At 35.9% G+C, this 22720-nt stretch overlaps 2 protein-coding genes across 2 annotated transcripts in view; both read right to left on the bottom strand.

The window, feature by feature from the left end:
* Positions 1–5306, bottom strand: part of LOC144439756 (uncharacterized) — a 7894-nt gene extending 2588 nt beyond the window's left edge. Inside the window, exons 1-4 of the mRNA XM_078128989.1 lie at positions 4725–5306; positions 3351–3647; positions 1135–1432; positions 195–476 (exon numbers count right to left, since the gene is read on the bottom strand). Coding sequence (XP_077985115.1) covers positions 195–476; positions 1135–1432; positions 3351–3647; positions 4725–5306 — 1459 coding nt within the window. The remainder of the gene's footprint in view (positions 1–194; positions 477–1134; positions 1433–3350; positions 3648–4724) is intronic.
* A 6735-nt stretch (positions 5307–12041) lies between these two features.
* LOC144439754 (kielin/chordin-like protein) overlaps positions 12042–22720 on the bottom strand; it is a 28928-nt gene continuing 18249 nt past the window's right edge. The window contains exons 19-27 of the mRNA XM_078128988.1: positions 22354–22445; positions 18656–18793; positions 18111–18209; positions 17608–17659; positions 16927–17223; positions 15312–15459; positions 14631–14796; positions 14212–14392; positions 12042–12487 (exon numbers count right to left, since the gene is read on the bottom strand). Coding sequence (XP_077985114.1) covers positions 12279–12487; positions 14212–14392; positions 14631–14796; positions 15312–15459; positions 16927–17223; positions 17608–17659; positions 18111–18209; positions 18656–18793; positions 22354–22445 — 1382 coding nt within the window. The 3' untranslated portion in view covers positions 12042–12278. The remainder of the gene's footprint in view (positions 12488–14211; positions 14393–14630; positions 14797–15311; positions 15460–16926; positions 17224–17607; positions 17660–18110; positions 18210–18655; positions 18794–22353; positions 22446–22720) is intronic.

The following is a 22720-nucleotide window of genomic DNA, read 5'->3' as shown; positions in this document are numbered from 1 at the left end:
TCTATTCCATTACATTTAGATATAAAGTCAGGTGATGACCTACTATATAGCTTATATCCTATGTCTAGGACAAAAAAATATTGTTTCGAAACGTCGGGATTGAATTTGTTTATCAGGAATGTTCTACTCGTTACTTTTTGCATTCCAATACCTGCTATACTTGGCTCGGACCAATCAAAACGTTTTCCACTTACCGACTCTACAGTTAGGACTGTCTTTGTACTTTTGCGACACACAAACCAAAACAACAGCTGCATTTTCTACTGCATCTGCCATTGCCTGTAGTGTAGACCCACCCATTTGATCAAGGTCCATCCATACACGGTAGCCATTTTTCTCAAGTTGCTGTTTGAGCTTTAACATTAATTTCTGTACATCCCATTGGTAGCTGATCATTACATGGTCACTGCATTCCTCAGAGATGTCTTCGCCTCCTTCACGACTGCCTTTGTCAGAAAAACTGTGTTCTTTTTTCTCTGAAATGTGGCAGGGTTGATATGATTTACACAGTGAGATTTACATTCCACCATAAAAATTCCTGTCGAGTCAGTTGTGTATTTTTGCTATTCTTCCTGCATTTTAGCCAGTTGCAAAATTGACCAAACTTTGCTGGAATTGTTCGATTCTTGTAATTAGCTGAACTACCCATCTTTATACTTTTGGGACACACACAATTAAACTAATACAACTGCATTTACTTGAAAGTACAGTGGCTCGATGTATGTATGTACACAATATGAATAATGGGACCAACCTTAATCACATGTCCAAAATTGTACATTTGTGATATACTTATTCACAAGGCAATTACATGTACCAATGTTTACCAAGTAAAACTGGAAAAGTATACAGCAGCTGTAACTTTGAACACAATTACTATAAAATTATATATATAATATATATATATATATATATATATATATATATATATATATATATATATGTTATTTACACCGCTTTACATACAAATGTATTGAGCACTGTATACTCCAGCATAGACATTTTACATATATTGAGTTTATATATATATGGGTTTTCACAGTTTTCAACCTGTTCATGACTGTGATAATAGTCATATACGCAGACTTACAAATATATAGTGAACTTGCATAGAATAGAGTAGAGTACACCTACCATGAAAACGTTGGTCTCCTTGAATTACCCACAGTGCACCGTTTGCTGCTTGTTGGATTCGCTGGCTGTCATGTGACTTTAACTGCTCCAATCGTTCAACAGCTCCTGGTTCTTGCTTTATTTTACCTTTATTATCATCATCAAATCCTAGCGTCCAAACAGCACGTGTTGCACAAAATATTTCTTTTTCGTCACCCTCCTTCATTAATTGGACCAACAGTGGTAACGCGCCGGCTTCAACTATTATTTTCTTGTTCTTGTCATGGTTAGCCAGACTTGATAATCCCTGGGCCAATTCCTTAACATAAATTACAATATTAACTAAGTTGATTAGTATTTTGAATATGTACGCAAACCTGAGAGATGCGAATATTGTTACTGCTCTGTAAATACCTTAACATGTGCAGTTGAGGGGTGGGTTCATCTGCATACATTTCATTTGCATGTATCATCTGTATACATTTGAATACACCATAGTGACGGCAATCTGATTGGGGAAATATTATGTATTGAGATTTTCAAACTGTATAACTGTTTGTAATTCAACTCACAAGCCTATGGTAAGAGAGATTGAACGGAATATACTGTAAGTGCCATAAACAGGCTAAAATAACTTGTGTCGACATGGCCTCACTCAATAGCAATAAAATGTCCATATTTTCTTTTCTTGTCTATAAGTAGATTGTACTAGCTTGTGCAGAGGTCGCAAAGCGACCGCGTAGCAGCTCAATGACTAACTAGGCATTCGCGTCCTATATACTACACAGTCCTTGAGATATCCTATGATTCATTCTGGTTTGTATCCTCGGAGGTTCTTCAGCAAAGCCAGGTATATCTCCCATGTGTACAGAAAACTGTAGACTATTTGTGTAAAGTATGAAATCGTACTTTTAAGCATACTATTCTTCTCATATCCCATTTTAAATGATTTTGAAAATCATGCATTACTGAGAGAGGAGATAGGAATTTTGTAAAAAGTTCAAACAATTGTGTAACAAATCACTAAGAATAATTTGAAGTAAGACAAGGAGACACGAAGCACCTGTTAGCCAAATACAAAAGATATTGATTTTTGTCAATGGAAATGACAAAGGAAATTTACATGTTAACTTTTTATAGAGAAGGGCTACCTCAGTTTGTCATTTACTTGCCTCCCAAAATCATTGCATTTGTAGTACCTGCGAACTGGGACTGCTATAGCCTTTTAATGATGATTTTGCAACTTTAGGCCTAATATCTAACCGTACTTATCATAGATAAAACTAAATAAGTTTTTAGATGGTTTACATTATTGTTAATATGTAGAGCAGAAAAAGTTATTAGAAACACAACTTTCAACAGTACAAATCAAGGGGAGTTGTGGGTAAATTACAGTACTGTGTACTATGCGATTTTTTTGTGGTGGATTTACCCAATGATGCATTGCGGTGCAATGACTACGCATGCGCATTCTATATGTTATGCGCATTCTCCACGCAGAGGGCGCTATCTACAATATCATCGTGAGGCAGCTTTGGTAGCCGGTCACAAATGAATCTAGTCTGCGCGAGCTTATGGGCTTTGCATAGTTATGATATTATATATTTTGAACTTATTTTTCCTCTAGACTGCGAGAAAGTAAACAGAGTCCGGCCACATGACAAGACTTGTTTGTTTTGAAGCGTTCATTATTAAACATGCACGTAGTAATAACATTGTTTTGAAAAAAACACCAAATTGAAACTCTTGTTCACTGTAACTGTTCTGGCAATGTTCCACTGTTGCCTAATGGGGCTTAGCAGACATGAAAACGGATTTCCATTACTTTATCTCGAGGTAATAAGCACTTAGGAATTATGAATATCAATTGTTCATCCTATACAAATACATCTCCGCTAACTGTATTTCCTGGTGAGGTGAAGGTTCATTATAGTGAAGTTATGGGTCATCTTTATTTGCGCATGTACAGAAAGTCCAGGTTAGTGGAATTCACAGTGCTTCACGACGATTGAAGGGGCTTTGCCACAATTGACAGGGCTTTAAGACGATTGAAACTAGTGCTGTAGGATAATTGACAGTTTTGTGACGATTGAAAGTGCTTTACGACAATTGATAGGGCTTTATAACGACTGAAAGTGCTTTAGGACGATTGGCAATGCTTTACGAATTCGACTGTTTTGCGATGCTTAAAGTGTTTTACGACAATTGACAGTGTTTTACGACGATCGAATACGTACCTCAACTGAGAAACCTTCCAGTGATGTTTTATCGCTGGTATTTATGGCTTCATTAAATGTTCGGATAACATAACGTATCAATGTTTTATCAGCCACAATTAGATCATTTTGTTCGTCTTCTTCCATGATATAAGCAATAGCCATGACAGATAACGCCTTGACCGTCTTGTCCGTTGATTTTGTGTATGGGTCCACGATATTAACGGCATTGTGTTGATTGAAGAACTGTCGACTGACGTTCCCTTTGGCACAATTGTAAACCACACCCAGGTACATCAGGCAAAACCTGTAAGACATCTATATAGAGGAACAAAAGAAATAGTTGTGAAACATGAAAGCATGACATGTTTATTATATACGCATGCACGAGCCAGGTTCAACAAAAAATATGGATTATATACTCTGGTCGCTCTACGTCACCACAACGTGCGTGTATGTCACGACAATCCGTGTCTACGTCATTTGTTCTGCTGTGTTCGAAATATGAATCAAAACGTTCCAAAATTACCATTACTTACCCGGAGTTCTTTTTTTGTATATTACTGGCAATGGTATAATTATATAATTCCCAATATTTGTCTTTATTCATCCGAAAAAATACAAGTGACTATAAAGGGTTGTCACAACTCATCTAGCGACTCGTAGTGACAAGGGCCCCTTGGATCACTCGTATGCTGAAAGACGAAAAATACTGGGGGGGGGGATATTTAACTGTAAGACAAAAGAGATAGTGGAAATGTCCTATTGTCCGAAGGACAGTTGTCAGGGAAAAAAAACTCACTTGTGTTTCGACAGAGTAACAAAAAACTCATTTAGGTACTTTCGTTTCGTTTTTTACAAATGTTATGTTCTGATCCTGCTTGGAATCGTACAACATCACCAAAATCTTAGTCATTCAATTCTATTCGATACACCTGAACTTTACATCCTTCACGCACGAAATAGCCAGTATGGAAATTATGATTGAAAACATTCAGCTTTTTTCATGTTTTCCCCTTGTTGTAGAGGGGAAGTTTATTCAGTGGTCCTGATGTCATCTGGATAGCTGTCTTTCATATTACAGGGGCTTTATTTGATAAAGTCAGACATTGTCTTACTATTATATTGGGGGAACATATCCGGTGATCTGTGCTCTAATCATACGTTGAAATATCATAACATGGCTTTGTTGAAACCAAACAAAAAGAAACTGTGTTCCCCCTAAATTAATACTTTTTTTCTGGTTTATTTTTTTCTCCATTTATTTGACATGCGAATGCTTTATCTTGTTCTGATTGTTACGGATTGCCTAGCGCCCTCATGGCCTAGAATGGAATATTGTGTACTTTCGTTTATCACATAACGAGGGACGGTGGTTTTCGAATTCATACTCACTGGATTACTCGTGTGTTTTTCTTGTAATTCCTTGTCGTTCAGCCCTTCAAGTAGAACGTCTAATAATCCTTCGTGTTTACACTGTTGGCAAATCATCTCACTGCGGTCTGTCAATGATGTGATAATATTGAGCATCGAAAACATGGTATTTGCGATCAAATCACTCCTTAGGACGGTTCCCCCTTTTAAGACACGTCTATAGAATCTTCCGCACGCTGGTATCATGCCATCGTATCCAAGCTGGTCGCATATTAATCGACGCTGTTCTTTCGAGTCGTAGGTGTAACAAATCTGTTCTATGTCGTCTTCAATGGCCTCGGCAATCTCACGGAGAACCCCTTCCGTTATTTCTGCCTTGTTGGCATTGTTGTCAATTGTTTGCACGGCTGCTTTCATGTTTGGTAACACCTCTTGTATTTCAGGGTGGTTCTCCAGTCTCACCTTATGGGCTGCCAGTGCTGCCTTTCCAGCGAATGCCTCGGCCACGTCGGAGGGCATAGTATTTTCTGTAGTTTCATCGTCTTTACAGTCCGCCGTTACCTCATTTACTTGGTTTTTCTTCGCGCTAGGTGCAGACCCCATGTCGAAGTACTCTTTCGATGTCGTACGTACCTTGAATATATTTACGTTTGTGATAACGCCATGGTTTTAGCAAACAATGATAGTATTCAACAGCGTCTCCTGTAAGAAAGAATTACTGCAATGGCGGCCGTGTTGTTAAGCAACGAGTAACATAGAATGATAATGTGATATGTGTTTTCATTTACATAACAAACATCGCGATTGGCCTACATAGGTGTGCTACTTTCATTCTCTGCCAGGACGTACAGGTCTGTATCTGCCATGGCCACCACTGGCACTTGTTTCCCGAGATATGTATCAGAATGTTTCTATCAGAATACAATAAAATGTCGATAAATATATCGATAATATTGTCGTATTTAGCCAACTGTATATGAAAGGGGTAAAATTACACTTGTTTCTGCGAGCGCGAAAGTTCACTCGCCGCGATATAAGTCATATATATATGAGAAAGGGTCGGGTGGAATATATATATATATATAACTCGGTGAGTATCAATCTGCTAAGACAGTGCTCTATACCACAGTGGCAGAGCGCAATAGTTTTGGTAGTACTGGAACTCTTTCTTGGTTGTAATTCGGAGTTTCACGCATTGTGCGATCATCAGACAACTCTGCATCATATATATATATATGTGTGTGTGTGTGTGTGTGTGTGTGTGTGTGTGTGTGTGTGTGTGTGTGTGATATATATATATATATATATATATATATATATATATATATATATATATATATATATATATATATATATATATATATATATATAACGGAAGTGAACGGAAGTGAACTTGCGCGATCACAGAAACAAGTGTAATTTTACCCCTTATATATATTGTTGGCTAAATACGACAACATTATCGATCTTATCGACATTTTATTGTATTCTGCCATCTGATAGAAACATTCTGATACATATCTCGGGAAACAAGTGCCTGTGGTCATGGCCTACTAGAGGGCAGGATTCCTAGGATGCCAACTGTGGTGTGAGTGAAGGTATAAATCGTAACGATACTAGTATAGGAACTAGACTAGATTGCTCTTGTTTTCCAATGATTGCATAACTCTTCTTACGCATATGTCCGTCAAGAAGTAGAGACGTGTTAATATTGTGTGTCTATATTTGGAGATAGCTCCACGAATATACAATATAATGCTATCATCGGCCTCGTTCGTGTTTTCTATTTACCCAGCCTGAACTATTATATTTCCAAGAATGCACTTCATTGTTTTTCCGTCAACCAAATCCCAACAGGCTGTTCGACAGCATATGTTACCGTACCGTAAAATGCAAATTCACTACATGATTTTTTTATTATAAGGCCAAGTAAAAAAAATGTTTAGTTCAGGTTACCCGACCCCACCTAGTTTTTCATACCGACCCTAAACCCTTTTTTACGTATTCGAGAAAAAAAAACAATAATACAATCGTGAAAATCGTGAAGTCTCGCGAGAAATAGTGGGTGTGGAAACTGACATCAACTTCAAAAGACAATATAAAAGTATTCTTCCAATCTGTAATGGTTGTACATCTGATAGGAAGAAATAAACACCACAGAGACCATTTGGAAAACAATGGAAAACCTGAACTAGACACTCACACATGAAAAAAATGAAATAGAATAAAATAAAAAATCTACCTACCCCACCTATTTTAAAATTGAATGTAATCGGAACCATACAATTTTCTTTACACCTAATGTGCTTTTCCGATAACTCGACCGACCGTAGTTTAAGGTTATTGACCTAAGCTTCAGGTACGCCAGTTTCCTTTCCCCAGTGATGTCCGACATATTTCATCAAACTATCAGTGACTGACATATTGTTTGTTGGTGGGTCCAAGCAATATTTTTGAAAAATAAAACAAAAACAAAAAAGATAAAAAAAAAAATCTTGACATCCCTACCCTATTGTCTAAGGCAATGTTATCGGAAATACACAATTTTTGTTTCGCCATACAGTGTTATGAGTCGACGTCCATCTGTACAAATAAAAAAACTGTAGACGATTCAACCGATTGAATATAAGCTTACCTAATCGTGTGCAATATTGAGAGTAGGTTCAATGGGGGGGGGGGGGTTAACTCATTGGGTAACATTACGGGGAGGGTCCTCACAAACATTGAAACCCAACGTGTTGGGATACCAATTTTATGCAAAATGTATATCCTTTCTGATACCAATCAGTTGCATTTTAATTAGTAAAAGCCAGAGCTCCTAGGGGAAGCTAGCCGAGATGTAGTGTGGCATGAGCGATGAGAATACAGACGTTTTGAAGGTAGATACACCAGGTTGAAACGCTTCCAGTGTTGACTGCATAGTCTCTGTTAATTAACGCCAATTTTGATTCACCCATACATTTCTAATACCACCACCTCATGAAAAGTATACCTTTTTGATACCAACCAGCATAAAAAAATGACCCCTTTCGCGCGGACCGGTACTCTCCCCGTATTGTCGTCTATGGGACCCCCCCCCCCCCCGACACACTATTTATTGTTAGGATGTAGCTTATATTTGTATGTTATATTATTTAATGTAATTAGAACAAAAGACTGGAATAAGTTTATATATTGCACTTTATGATTCGCAATGGAGAGATAGCCAGAGACGGACGTGGCTCTGCCATATCCAATCTCAGCACTATTTATGTACAGAAATAAAGTCACATTGTTAAGCTCAATATTCGGTACGAGCCTCCTAGCTATCAGATGTATAGCCATTACAGATTGCAATTGGAAGAACAATTTTATATTGTCTTTTTAAGCCGATGTCAGTTTCTGCAACCACTGTTTCTCTTGAGACTTGAGACAATTTTTTTTCGATTTTATTATTTTTTTTCTTGAATACGTAAAAAAAGTTGAGGGTCGGCAGTGAAAAACTAGGTGAAGGTCGGGTAACCGGAAGCAAACAATTATATCTGTAGGCTTTAGCTGTACACAGTTGGATAAACGGACTTAGGTCATTCCTATAGCCTCTTCAGAGCTATACCTGTTGGGGGTTAATGAACATTTCATACTAGCTACAAATACATTTTCAAAGTGCAGCACATGAAACCATATTTAAACTGAAGGCCTAATAAACAAATTGTGTGGCTCTGATTACGCTAAATGTTTGAATAGCCGGGGTAGGTATAAGCAGATGTTTTATTTTATTTTGTTATACTGTAATAAATAAAATAAAAAATCTGCATATATTATACCTAATGTATTATTTTTTTCATATGTGACTGTCTAGCTCAGTGTCCAGTTCAGGTAGTTATATGTTTTCTATATTGTTTTCCAAATGGTCTCTGTGTTATGTAGGTTTCTTCCCATCAGATGCACAGCCATTACGGATTGGAAGAACAGTTTCATGTTGTCTTTTTAAGTTGATGTCAGTTTCCGCACTTTCTGGCGAGATTTCACAATTTTAGTATTTTTTCCCTCGAATATGGAGAAAAAAAAAGTTTAGGGTCGGCAGTGAAACATTTTCAGTCCTAATTGAATGCATGTGACTGTACGTACCAAATTATTTACTATTGAATTTAAAGTTATTCTCAAGATATAGCCAAATTAATGATCATTATTAATTATATACAAATGGATCATTTAGTATCCAGGGAATGCTTACCAAAATCTAATTAGTTCTAGCCATTACCCGAAAGAATACGTGTCAAATTTTGATTGACTTGTACCAATCAACCAATCAACCAACCAACCAACCAACACATCACGCACGCACGCATACATACACACACATACATATACATACACATACATACATACATACATACATACTTACATACAATGTATATAGACAAACAGACACTACTAAAACATAATCTTCCCGTACGGAAGGTAAAAAAAAAATAGCAAGAATTTTACAAACGATCAAATCATGGCATGCAAGTATTTGATACACACAAGACAAAGTATGGCGAATAATATTATAATATAGGTCCATTTATTGAATGTGAAGAAGAATAGGAATATATAAAAAGAAAACACTTGATAATTCTTATTTATGGTGATTACAAAATATAAACTATCTCTAAATATTACCTGGTCAGAGCATAGCTAAAGGCATATCTTTCATCACCTCACGTCTTTCAAGACAACACATGGCAATCTTGGACAAAAAAGGAGTAAGTTCCTGGCAAATAAAAAATATTAATCTTCTGCAGCTGTTACCTATGCTAAACAAAATTCAACTCGTTCTCAGTTAAAATCAAGTGGTGGAAATAGAAATTTTTTGAAATATTATTATTATTATTATTAAATATCTTTATTCAGGGTAATACTCAATAAATGTTACAAAAACGCGGAGCTTTGCAGGGTCGGCTTCTTTTCACCATTGAGGTCGCCATGCATCAAATCCACAATCACGCAATAGTCCACTTACAAATTCTAAAATTTTAATGTTGGTAAAAACGATATCAAAATAAATCCTTAGAATCCACTATATTCGCCGAATGATGTCTTAATTCTTTCAGAAAATAATAGGTTACATAATTCTTTAAAACCAAAACAGTTAACCCCCAAAATTCCTTTCATTATTTGAAAAGGATAGGATCAGGCTAACACGTGGCGAATGCATGGTACACTATAGGTTGTTACAATGTATATTTGGAAATTGCTTCACTCTAACCTTTGACCTTTAAATAATATGCATGGAAACAAACTAACGTATCAAACGGAATATAGGGAATCAGTGAACACACTTTCGTATTCACGTCTGACTTCGATGTAATATATTTTTGCCCATATATGGGCATATGTCAATGAGGATCAGATTGAGGCCTGCTTGACATGAGGAGAGGAAATTTCAATAAAAATTATAAAGGTAGAAATATCTTTATCGGGATAGTAATATCTTTATTACAAGCAAAACAAAACGTTTTAATGTTGATAAAAGTATACTGATTGTTATCATTAAGGTTTCTCTTCAGTGTGATTGCAAAGTTAAACATATTTTGAAAACTACAATTTAGACAAGGCACTACTTTTTCTCATATATATTGCCTGTCAGTAACATAAACTTTACTTCTCCAAGAAGTATCCCGAATGTCCTTATCTTAAGTCTACATGTGCATCATAAGGCATACAATAACGTGTTCAATTAACTAAGAAAAACTGTGTTTTCATACAATGAATATGTATGTTGATGTATGAACAAGTAACTGCACTGTTTAATGACCTTATAGATGTCAATACGTTCCATGACACTGGCAGGATTATCATGTTGACTGCTATTTTGAATGGTGAGGTTAATAAATCCATTCTATATTCCACTAAAACATAAACATACTACATTAATTCGAGCAATCAAATCAAAGAAAATGCACCTGGGGAAAATTAACACATCTATAAAAATCTGGGAAGATTGAAGAGCTGAGAATGATTGTTGTAAAAGTTGTTTCCTAACCTCCACTGTACAAATTTGTAATAATCTATTTCAGTTTTTTAATGGAGGGTTCACTAGGAAAAGAAAATTACTTTGGGCTATGAATGTCCATCATTGCAGCTTGGCATGCGTGTTTACATAGATTCATTTTTAATATAGATAAAAATAAACAAATTCAACATGACTCCACTATTAACTGCTTAATACCAGTGGGTGGGCGGTGAACCGCAACTATTCTAAAAATAGACATTGTGTAATCGAAAGCACTGGGCGTTTGCCCGTGTGAGGGCGCTAACCCGAGTAAGTACGGTACATGAACTGAGAACATAACGCGCACGTTGAATGTGCATGTCTACAAATCTCCACTGCTCCAAATAAGTACGTGTATGCCACATTTCAAGTATGAGTATGTTTACAATTGTGAATAAATATGACAATTTTAAAAGTTGGTACATTCAGATAGTACATAAAAAGAGAAAAAACCCTAGCTGCCAGTTCAAGTAATTCTGCCATCATCTAAGACCCACTAACATACAATTAATATCAATTATTTCAGATTCATCAATAATTTCTTTCCTGTCTTGGCTCTATAGAAAGAGTTATATAAAATTAAATTTTCAATTTCTAAAAATGGAACATTTGTAAAAAAAAAAAAGAAGCCAACTTATTAATAGTAATAATACATGTCATTTTCAAATTTGTCTAAGAATTATACATTTAAAAAAATCCTGCCTTGCTAAACAGGTTTATATTAAGTAGCCATGAAGTTTTGAATAAATAGTATAGCTGCATAATTATCATAAAAAAATCACCAAATGGTATGGGATATATTATAGTCCGCCATGATATGGGATATATCATAACCACAATATGATAAGGGGTATTATTATAGCCACAATATGATATGGGATATCATAGATACCACATGATATGGAATATCATAGCCACCACATGATATGGGATATCATAGCCACCATATGATATGGGATATATCATAGCCACCATATGAAATGGGATATACCATAGCCACCATATGAAATGGGATATCATAGCCACCATATGATATGGGATATATCATAGCCACCATATGAAATGGGATATCATAGCCACCATTCTTATATGCTCTATAGTCACAACGATGTCAACTTGTTTATATGAACATGGTTGGGGGAGCACAGACTCTGTGTTCAAAGAACCATCTTGACTAGACTGGTATTAGTAATGAAGTTTTAAAACATAATACTGTACCAGTTTAGAATTCTAGACTATAGAATATATTCATGGAACAAACTGTAGCTTGATGAGGAACATGAGTATTGAGACATGCACAGATATATATTTTAAAAGTCTGGAGCAGTATAGATATTATGAAATAAGTAAACCAAAATCATCAAAGATGTGCTTTCAAAGATTGCCCACAGATTTTGACAAAACTCTGAGAAAAACACATGGATGTCCACGAACAAATGTGATAGAAGGACTGGACGTTTGTTTATATATTGTGAAAATATTGGAATGGTTTGATATATTTCGATTGATTTTTGAAATGACAGCATTGGCAGCAAACGTTACACAACTATATGGTACATCTACTTCCTGTTGGGGACTAAGATCTGTTGGGGACACTGTGATGGAGGAATACACTCTAGTTGGTGTAGTACAGTCCCTGCAGCACACATACAGCCAGGTACACAGTCATCCTGTATACAATGTGTTCTCAAACTATTGAAGTTATCACATGTTTCTATACAGGCAGGCGTACATTCAGCATACACAGCACCTTTTGGACAGGATACAGCTTGAGAGAGAAAAGATACCCAAAAATGTAGAGTTGTGACAATTGTATGGTGTTCACACATTAAAGCAACCATATGGATGAGAATTGGGTATTTATTTTGTATTTTTCAATTTATAGAACAACTTTATCATGGCGTTCTACTTGGAAAATCAATATGAAACAACACAGGCCAAGTCTGTGTTTATAACTCAATATATTGTAAAAAGTTAAAAAATGAGTAAAAAGACAATAACAAAAATGTTACACCTATACTGCTATTTAGCAAGTTTTTGAGTTATAAACAAGGATTTGGCAGATATTGATTCACATTGGTTTTTCAGTCGGACGCCATACTAAAATTGTTTTATAAATTAAAAAGCCAAAATAAATACTCAATTCTCATCCATATGGCCAATTTAAAACGAGGTATACATATCATCATATTCATAATCAGGAACCGCTAACACCCACTTGTGTAAATACATTGAAGTACAATAGATTTAGTTTTATAATCATGTGCAATTATTTGGAAAGTTAAGGTTACTGCTCTCCTTGATAGATAACATCAATTTTATTACTGAACACAACAGAATGTAATTGAGGAGAGTCTCATTAACTGAATTAACAACACTACCATCATCATCATCATCATCATCATCATCATCATCACTATCACCATCACCACCACCACCACCACCACCACCATCATTACCACCACTACCATCATCATTTTCACCATCAAAATCACCATCATCATAATAATCCTTATGATCACTATCATAAGTATCTAGATTTATCGCCTGCATCTGCATTATCATAATTAATTGTAAATTTGTATTTCAGCTCCATTATACTCACAAATACACATGCCCCTACAATACCAGTTACTTGTCCACTCCATTATACACACAAATACATATGCCCCTACAATACCAGTTACTTGTCCACTCCATTATACACACAACTACACATGCCCCTACAACCAGTTACTTGTCCACTCCATTATACACACAAATACATATGCCCCTACAATACCAGTTACCTGTCAACACCATTATACTTGAAAATACACATGCCCCTACAATACCAGTTACTTGTCAGCTCCCTTGAACTCACAAATACACATGCCCCTACAATACCAGTTACCGGTCGACACCATTATACTCACAAATACATATGCCCCAACAATACCAGTTACCTGTTGACTCCCTTATACTCACAAATACATATGCCCCTACAATACCAGTTACCTGTCAACACCATTATACTCGCAAATACACATGCTCCTACAATACCTTTTACTTTCATTTGCTTTCACCATGAGTACACTTACGATGCTCATAATCGAGCCTAAGATAGATGCAAACTAAATATATTGTTCTTAGATTACAAAAGTGGGTGATAGGGTTCCTTCTGTTGCGCAATTCTAATCACCCTGTAATCAAGATAATACAAAAATGGAAATCCTAAAACACTGAAGCTGAAGAAGACCTCCCATGTGTGGCTGAAACGTTGGTAATAAATTATTTCAACCGTAAACAACCGGACGTGTGCTTTTATCGAACTTGAAAGCACTGCTGAGACTATACTGAAATGAATATCCATTCAATAGCTTATCACTGTTATATCAACATGTTGCGACAACAGTTTTAGTATGTGTCTATCTTAGTATAAACCCAAAGGCTTAATTACCAGATTAATATAAGTTACATGCATCCAGCAGTAACAACACTTAATATACTTACCACAAACACTTGACTGCCTCCAGTTCAGGATAATACCTTTCTTCCTTGCTTCATGTGCATACGCTAACAAAACATCGCATAGACATTTTTCCTGTACTGGACAAGCACACATATCCGATCGACAAGCTTTGTAGTATGGTTGCGGGTCTACAGCTCTGTGAGCTGGTCTAAATAGTGGTCCCTAAATAGATAAAGAAAGAAAAATTGAATCAGCTAAACACACAGAGGATGCAAAACAACTGGCACCACAAATATGACTTTGTGAGTAATCAGAGAATCTGGGGAACAATTTGGTCATTATCAAACATCTTCCTCCATTGGTATAGACAATGAATCCATGTCTCCTTTATGAAGGCTTACTGCCGTCACACCGGTGAAATTGTGACAATATTATCATAATAGCAATGATTACCACTTACCCTGAGAATATTACACTGTTGGTTTGCATTTAGTTGTACTAGTGCCCCAGCTCTACCACAAATATCGATTTCTTCACCATCTCTACAACTACAGTATATAGGAATCTCTGCTAACCAGGAATTGCCAAATGCTGAAGCTGTGCGTTCTATTGTACCATTCACATTCCTGTAAATTGAAGCGAATTGTTCATTCTTTCCTTGTACATACAACAACAAACTTTTTACAAATTTTCTTTAGATTTTTACATGCAATGTTTTGAGTTACAAACACAGATTTTGTCAATGTACTTTCACATTGATTTTCATGCAGGAAACTATTATAAAATTGTTTAATAAATTCAAAATTAATACTCAATCTTCATCAATGTGGTCATTTTAAAGAAAAAATATATATCTGACATAATATATTCATCAGCTTGGTAGATCAAACGGATTACGATTTAAAAAACAATAAATAAAACAGAAGTAGTTTATCTAAGTAAATAATTTTGAACTTTTGATCTGTCCTGGTCAACAATATCCCTCAGATCATAGAACCTCCACCAATGGTCTAGGATCAGATTGACCAAAGTAAACAACTGACCATGACAAGATGACAACTCAAAAGTTCTTTTCTTCACTTTATTTCTTTGTGCTTTATAGACATTAAACTGTAATTCATGTATCTGTAACGTTGCTTACAAGAAATCGTCTGAAGGGTCGTCATTAAAATTTCCACACAGTCCACAGAGTTGATCTTTGTATGTGCCATCAGCTGTGACTTCAACAAAATGACTGCCATCCCATGATACACGAATACCAATGTCAGTATGAAGGACTAACAGAAGACCTGCAAATAAAATAATGTATTCATTTAACATGAATCCTTCCATCAAAAGTTACACTTTTTACATTTGTTATAAACAAAGACCTCATACTCTTGCCAGAGACAAGCAATAATGTAGGGAACGTTACTGGATGATTTTGAATACTTCGATTACATTTTCTTGATTTGTTTTCATGCTTTTCCTGGTATAATGATAATAATAATAATGTTGGGTTCTTATACAGCGCGTTTCCTCACCGTGCTCAAAGCGCTTTACAATTATTACCCCTGGCTCGGATCAGAACGGCACAACGACCCTTTACTCTTCCTCTACTCCCCAGGGAGCATACAATTCATTGCAGCCATTTAAGTGCACAAGATTAAAGCCTTCACATTGCAACCTACATCCTACCAGTTCCCCAGTTATACAGCTGGGTTGACTGAGGCACAGTCGTGGTTCAAATCTTGCCCAAGGACTTTAGCCACTCAGAAACAAACAACAGGCAGCGACAGGGCTTGAACCTGCAACCTGTAGATTCCAAGCCAGTCACGCTAACCATCCACCCATCATGACATACACTAGTACTGTTATGATATTATTCCCCAATAATCACACCATTCAGGTCAACATTATTTGAGATATAAACAAGGGTTTGTCACTACTTGTATTCACCTGGTGCATCGGAGACATCAAAGTTCACTTCAGGAGGTTCTCATCAAATCAATGATACTTTATATAAGCAAATGTTGTACATGATTAAAACATCCCTTATCCATGTTTTTGTATTTAAGAAGATTTTTATTGCAGAATAAAAAGATATATATACATAACAGTTGTTTTTTTACAGTATCTGGATATTACACAGACATGATGTCTTAACTGAAACTCAGATTTAGTTTTCTATTCCCTATTTAATGTTGGGTCTTGGACAATGTATTTCAGATAACTCCCCCGTTTCTATATGTGTGAGTTGGGTCATGGACAATGTGTTTCAGATAACTCCCCCATTTCTATATGTGTGACTTGAGTTTATGTCTCCTATTGGCAATGTTATACTAAATTTTCTGTATTGACTGTACATAATTCTTATATGCTCTATAGTCACAATGTCTCTTTCTTACAAAGACAGACATAGATATATCTTTTGCCAAAATAACATTTACAGAAAACATGAGAAAGTTGAATTTCCAAGGATTATTTGCCAATCTTTTAAAAAGTCTACTGTGTAAATCTAATTCTAATTCCCCTTATCCTTTCTGTTATTAATTAATAGTCACTGATGTCATGTGATTTTTAACTTATATAGTTACTTTGCTATTTGAAATAAATGATTTTGATTTTAGCCACATCATGAGCAACTTCTCTCTTTTTGTCCACCGTTGGCTACCCTCCGCTTCACATTTAATCTGCTATCACATAGGCCTAGCAACATAATATTTCTTAAAAAGCAAAGGGAAATAACATGGAATTATGCAAGGAGAAATACATACCTATTCTTTCCAGACTAAATGTTGTGTCCAGTATATACGGTATCTCTACTTTCTCGCCATTAACTGTGACTTCAAAGTCTGCCATTAGCAAGATGACCCAGTCATCAAATGTTACTTCTATAGCCTCAGTCCAGGCTACAGCATAGGTACTCTTGCCATCATGTTGGGCTACTATCTTGAAACGATTTTGAGAGCAATCTTTGGCTAAGACATAGGTGCAGGTACCTTGGAAGGAGAAGTATCTACCATCAAACGTTCTGTAGTGAGGATCTCCAAATGCAATGCAGGATGATGACTCTGTAAGGAGAAATATATATTATACCATGAATGAGTGACTTAGAACAAAAAACATGGAATATATACTCTGGTCGTTCTATGTCAACATGACAACATGTGTCTTTGTCACAACAACGCGTGTCTACATCAATGGTTCTGCTGTGTTTCAATGAAATATGAATCAAAACATTCAAAATTGCCATTACGTCTACTTTTCCCAGTTTTTCTTTGATATTACTGGCGTTGGTATAATTATGTTATTCTCCAATATTTGTCTTCATTCAGCCGGAAAATACTCGTGACCTTAACGGTTCTTACTACTTGTCTGGTGACTCATACTGATAAAGGCCCTTAGGTCACTTGTATTTTCCTCTTTCGTCTGAATCAACACACAAGTGGACTTACTTGGTACACATCTTTCACAGCATTCTTCTTTCACTCGGCCCACTTCTTCTTCCTGTAAGAAATACACTATGGACATGAATACTATCATAACCTGTGTTTACTGTCTTCCTGTCAATAAATATGATGAATATTTCTTTTTCCCAGAAACTGTTTAAGCCTAAAACAGAATGTCATCTCATGATGGGACAATAATCTTACAAATAGTGCTACACTTTATCGCCTAGCTTACCAAAAAAGCTTTAAAATAATATTTTACGAACAACATTGCAAATGTTGCAACATTTTATCATCTGTATTGACGAAAATCTAGCTAACACTGCTAGTGGACACACATGCAAGTGTGGCTGAGACAGACAGATAGACACAAAGACACACTTACATGTACATGTAATGTACTCGCATGACAGACAGACATACATACATGTATGTGTGCATGTGCTTCTATGGACATTTACGCAAAATAGATACTGACATGTGTTTAAGCACACAGTGTAATGACTGACCTCTGTGCATATAACTTCTTTACAGTTTTCTGTAATACATGTTGTCCTTCCATCAAAACAGTCACAGATATCACAACCAGTCTGCCAGCTACCGCCTGACTAGATAGGGGAAAAAAATACATATACAATATATCAATCAATAAAAATAAAGAGAGCAATTTGATATAAAGTATAATAACAATAATAATAAAGATATTTATTTGTCCACACAAATTCATGTTTGATGACCTGGGAACAGTGCCCTGGTGCTCTAGCGCTGAAGAAGTAGGAGAAAACCAGAGTGCCTGAGGGGAATCTGCATTATTCAGCAGCATCAAACTGAGCATCATCCTTCTTACATACATACCTGGTTAATTATTTCATCAAACCCAGCTGATGCTTGGCAGATTCGAACCCAGACTGTAGAGGTAAAAGGCACACAAGCTAACCACTCGGTCACCAAAAACCCTTAATATATGATATCTGATATACATTGTACATGACAAAGTAACGGCTTGTTCGTAAATTCCAAATATCAACCTAAATGTAAATCTGAGAAATCTTACCTGGTACCTCTTGCCTTCATGCATACAAAATGATTCAACTGTACACTTTGGACAGCAATCACCCTCGTTAAATATTTGATTTTCTTCATCACAGTTGATAGGTTCACAGTCTGGTCTTTCACAAGTTACACTTCCATTCTGTAAAATTTATATCAAAGGTCAATAACATGTTAACATGTTATCTACAAATCACCAAAAGAATAACAAATTAACATACAATGTACTATCCTATGGAAATTCATCCTATTTCAAAATCATGTGAACAGGATATAACCCGGGTGTGTATATTTTGGAGGTAATTTTAGTTACCTAATTTTGTATTAGTTGTACTGGTAATGTTTTGTTAAAGGGGAACACCACTCCAAGAAATAGAGATATTTTCATACAATACGGCTTATGGAGAGTCATTTCATGATGTTATATCATCATCTACAATTACTTGCAATTTCTGAAAAGCATCATGTTGATCTTGTATCTTTATAGGGCATCTCTGCTATGGGCTATTGCATCATGGGAGTCAGCAGAGATAGTATATTCAAGTTTACATTGAATATTCATGAATACTGAGTGCCTATACACTTCAGTGTAAAACATATCATGAATATTCATTGTGTCATTTGAATACATTATTTCTACTGACTCCCATGATGCAATGCCCCACAGCTAAACAATGTGTAAACGGTTTGTTACTGTACGTACAACAACAAATATTTTATATATTTTTTATTGTTTTGCAATTTACCGAGTTATAAACAAGAATTTAGTACATATTTTTATTTTTTTCACATTGTTTTTCCAAATATAACAAGCGACCTATCGGTCAGAATAGCTCCGCTGTTTTTTTTTTAATTTAATTTTTTATTTTGGTGACATGTAGAAGTGGTTCAGGTCTTCAGCTCTTCACTATGCAGTTTTGTTTTAGCGATGCAATAAAGTGGTTAGTGGTTTCATATGATGTCTCACTATAAAACACATTTTACACAGAAGTTGGTAATGTATTGTACTTTTATACCATAGTCACCATTTTATGACAAAAATCTACTGTTATGAAAAATTGCACAAAATCTCAGAAAAAAATGACTGGGAAATGCACACAAGAAAAAGAAAAAAAGAGGATTTTGAGGTTGGCTATAAATAATTCCAGTGTCTTACAGCTGTAACCCTGGAAAATTTTAATGATGAATGAAATAAACTAGGGATCTAAAATAATTTTGAGGCAATTTGAATTTCAATTTTCTAACAAATTTACAAAGTCAACAACATTCAACTTGTACTAGTTGTGGTAGATATATATAGGGAAGAAATGTATTAATCGCCATCTTAGTTTCCGTACGGCGACAATCTCAAGTACCCGGAAGAGAGTCATTCTCAGCCATACGTTACAGTGGTAACACTCGTTCATGTTCGGTTACCTTTCACAAAGAAAACACAACGAAATGGTTGAAATGATCTTTTTTTTTATTTCTTTTCATCACAACAACAAAATCTGCGTGATCAAAAGTGTTGTAAACTAAACCAGAAAGAATTATCGGACTGGCTAAACTTCCCGATGAACTGGAGTAAGGTCCTACTACTTCCAAGTTCCAAGTAAGCCTCGATAGTACTATAGTACGTGAGAAAATCGTCTCAAACTAGCGATACAACTTTCAAAATATAACTTGACATGTCTTCATTTGTTAGAGTTATACAATTCAAGACGGGTTTTCACTCGAAAACAACAATTCTGTGAATAATGACACTCTGAACGCAGCGATTTCTCGGACGATGTTACCACTGTAACGTATGGCTGACAACGACTTGCTTCCGGGTTAGTCCCTCGTGCATACGGGTGGATTGTCGGCGATTAATACATACATCGTCTGATATTTTAATTCACAGTGTTTCTTGTGACCGGCGCCTGTCAGCAGACTCTGCCATTTTTTTCATCATTCCATTGTATTTAAACCCTGTACTTGACATTTCGCAATATTTATAATTCTCAACAAAACCTCTGCAAAATACCTCAACATGCCTCACTTCGCTCGTACTCAAAGCAGCCCCGCGCGGTATGATCACTGACACTGATGACATGATGAGAGAGAACCTTTTCGGATTTACATGTAAAACGGGGAAAGATACGCAAAACATAATGCAAAGTCTGAAGCCAAATTAAAGTTGTAATTATTTTAATTATATTTACTTGCCAAATATTTGCATTTTGGAAAGGCAAGACACGTTCATGTCGTTTAACTTTACATGTGAACTGTCGGCCATAACTTCAACCGCATGCCTGGCATGCCCTTCCTTACGCAAGTTGTCTGAATTCTGGTTCACTGTCATTCCAAATTGCACGACAATATAGAATTAACCACAAGTTACATGTTATCTGAAAACATCACACTTTTATAGTGGGTCTGAAGTGTGATTTTAGTGAGTACCAAGAACGTCCTGTGATACTCAAGATACTTGCTGTGGAAAATCGCTCGGTCAAATGAGGTCACCTACAGCTTCTGGTCGAATCAGGATAGAGTATGCAAATGTGGATGTTGCGGACTGGCTGATTATGTAGAAGGGTGCAGAATTGGATTTGAAGTTTACAACCCTGTTTCGAACAAACGCTTGTCATTTGGGCGCCAAATGCGTAGAATTATGACTATAGCACATATTACATTGCTTGTTTGACGTCAATAGTGTCTTTTGAAAAGTGGCAGTTTACTTAAAGTCTCGTCGACTGATTTCCAATATGGCGTCGGTCATTATGCTCATTAACATATTCATTTTTTTTCAAATTACAAAAAAAAAAAATCATAAAAAATAAAAATGAGGATGTGCTGACTTGAAATTAACAAATCTGAGTAAGCTACCCCCTGCGCATCAACACGCCAGATATCAAAGCAATCTAATAAGAGGTTTTCAAGGAGTTGATGAAAATGACATTTTATGAAAAAAAATCATAAAAAATTGAAAATGGCACAGATCAACTTGGCATGAACAAATCTGAATAGCCTCCCCCCAGGGAACATGCACACCAAATATCGAAGAATTCCGACTGTCACTTCCGGAGTAGATAGTAAAAATATAAAAGTTTGACGGACACCTATGATTCACTCTACTCTCTATACCTCAATACCCACCTATACCTAAAGCTACGCTTTCAGCTTTCGCTGACAGCGGAGCTAAAAATGCAGTGGCATTGTTTTATGAATTAACAATCCAAAATAAATTCCAATTTGGCTACTTGAAACTAGTGTGAAGGTTGTTGGGAACTTAATGAATCATGTTACAAATAAAATACATACTTACTATGCAAAAACAAACACTGCAGCTAATAAAATACATACTTACTATGCAAAAACAAACACTGCAGCTAATAAAATACATACTTACTATGCAAAAACAAACACTGCAGCTAATAAAATACATACTTACTATGCAAAAACAAACACTGCAGCTAGTAAAATACATACTATGCAAAAACAAACATTGCAGCTAGTAAAATACATACTCAATATGCAAAAACAAACACTGCAGCTAGTAAAATACATACTCGTTATGCAAAAACAAACATTGCAGATAGTAAAATACATACTTACTATGCAAAAACAAACACTGCAGCTAGTAAAATACATACTCATTATGCAAAAACAAACACTGCAGCTAGTAAAATACATACTCATTATGCAAAAACAAACACTGCAGATAGTAAAATACATACTCACTATGCAAAAACAAACACTGCAGCTATCACCAGCTGGTATGAACTGATCGCCATCGCTGTATTCTTTGTTGTCAAAGGTACATTCCGATAAACCTGTTTTAACAAATAGATACACTTGAGCATTTGTAATACATCTACAAGGCATTTTTGAAGAGCGATGTCCGATAAAGAAATACACAGCGACGTTAACAATGGCGGCACTGTACGTCATCACTATGTTTGGATGCAAAACACGTGTAGTAACGAGTTGTTTGATTGGCTGTCATATTGCTAGGCGATACGGCCGGTATACCGGCCTTTCGGATATAGAGTCAAACTCCAATAGGCCAGTATACCGGCCTTTAGGGTTCAAAGGGTTAAGGCAAGAC

The sequence above is a fragment of the Glandiceps talaboti genome, chromosome 9 (assembly GCF_964340395.1).
Source record: "Glandiceps talaboti chromosome 9, keGlaTala1.1, whole genome shotgun sequence".
Lineage (NCBI taxonomy): Eukaryota > Metazoa > Hemichordata > Enteropneusta > Spengelidae > Glandiceps > Glandiceps talaboti.
The sequence above is the reverse complement of the archived record's forward strand: the minus strand, read 5'-3'. Positions and strand labels throughout refer to the sequence as shown.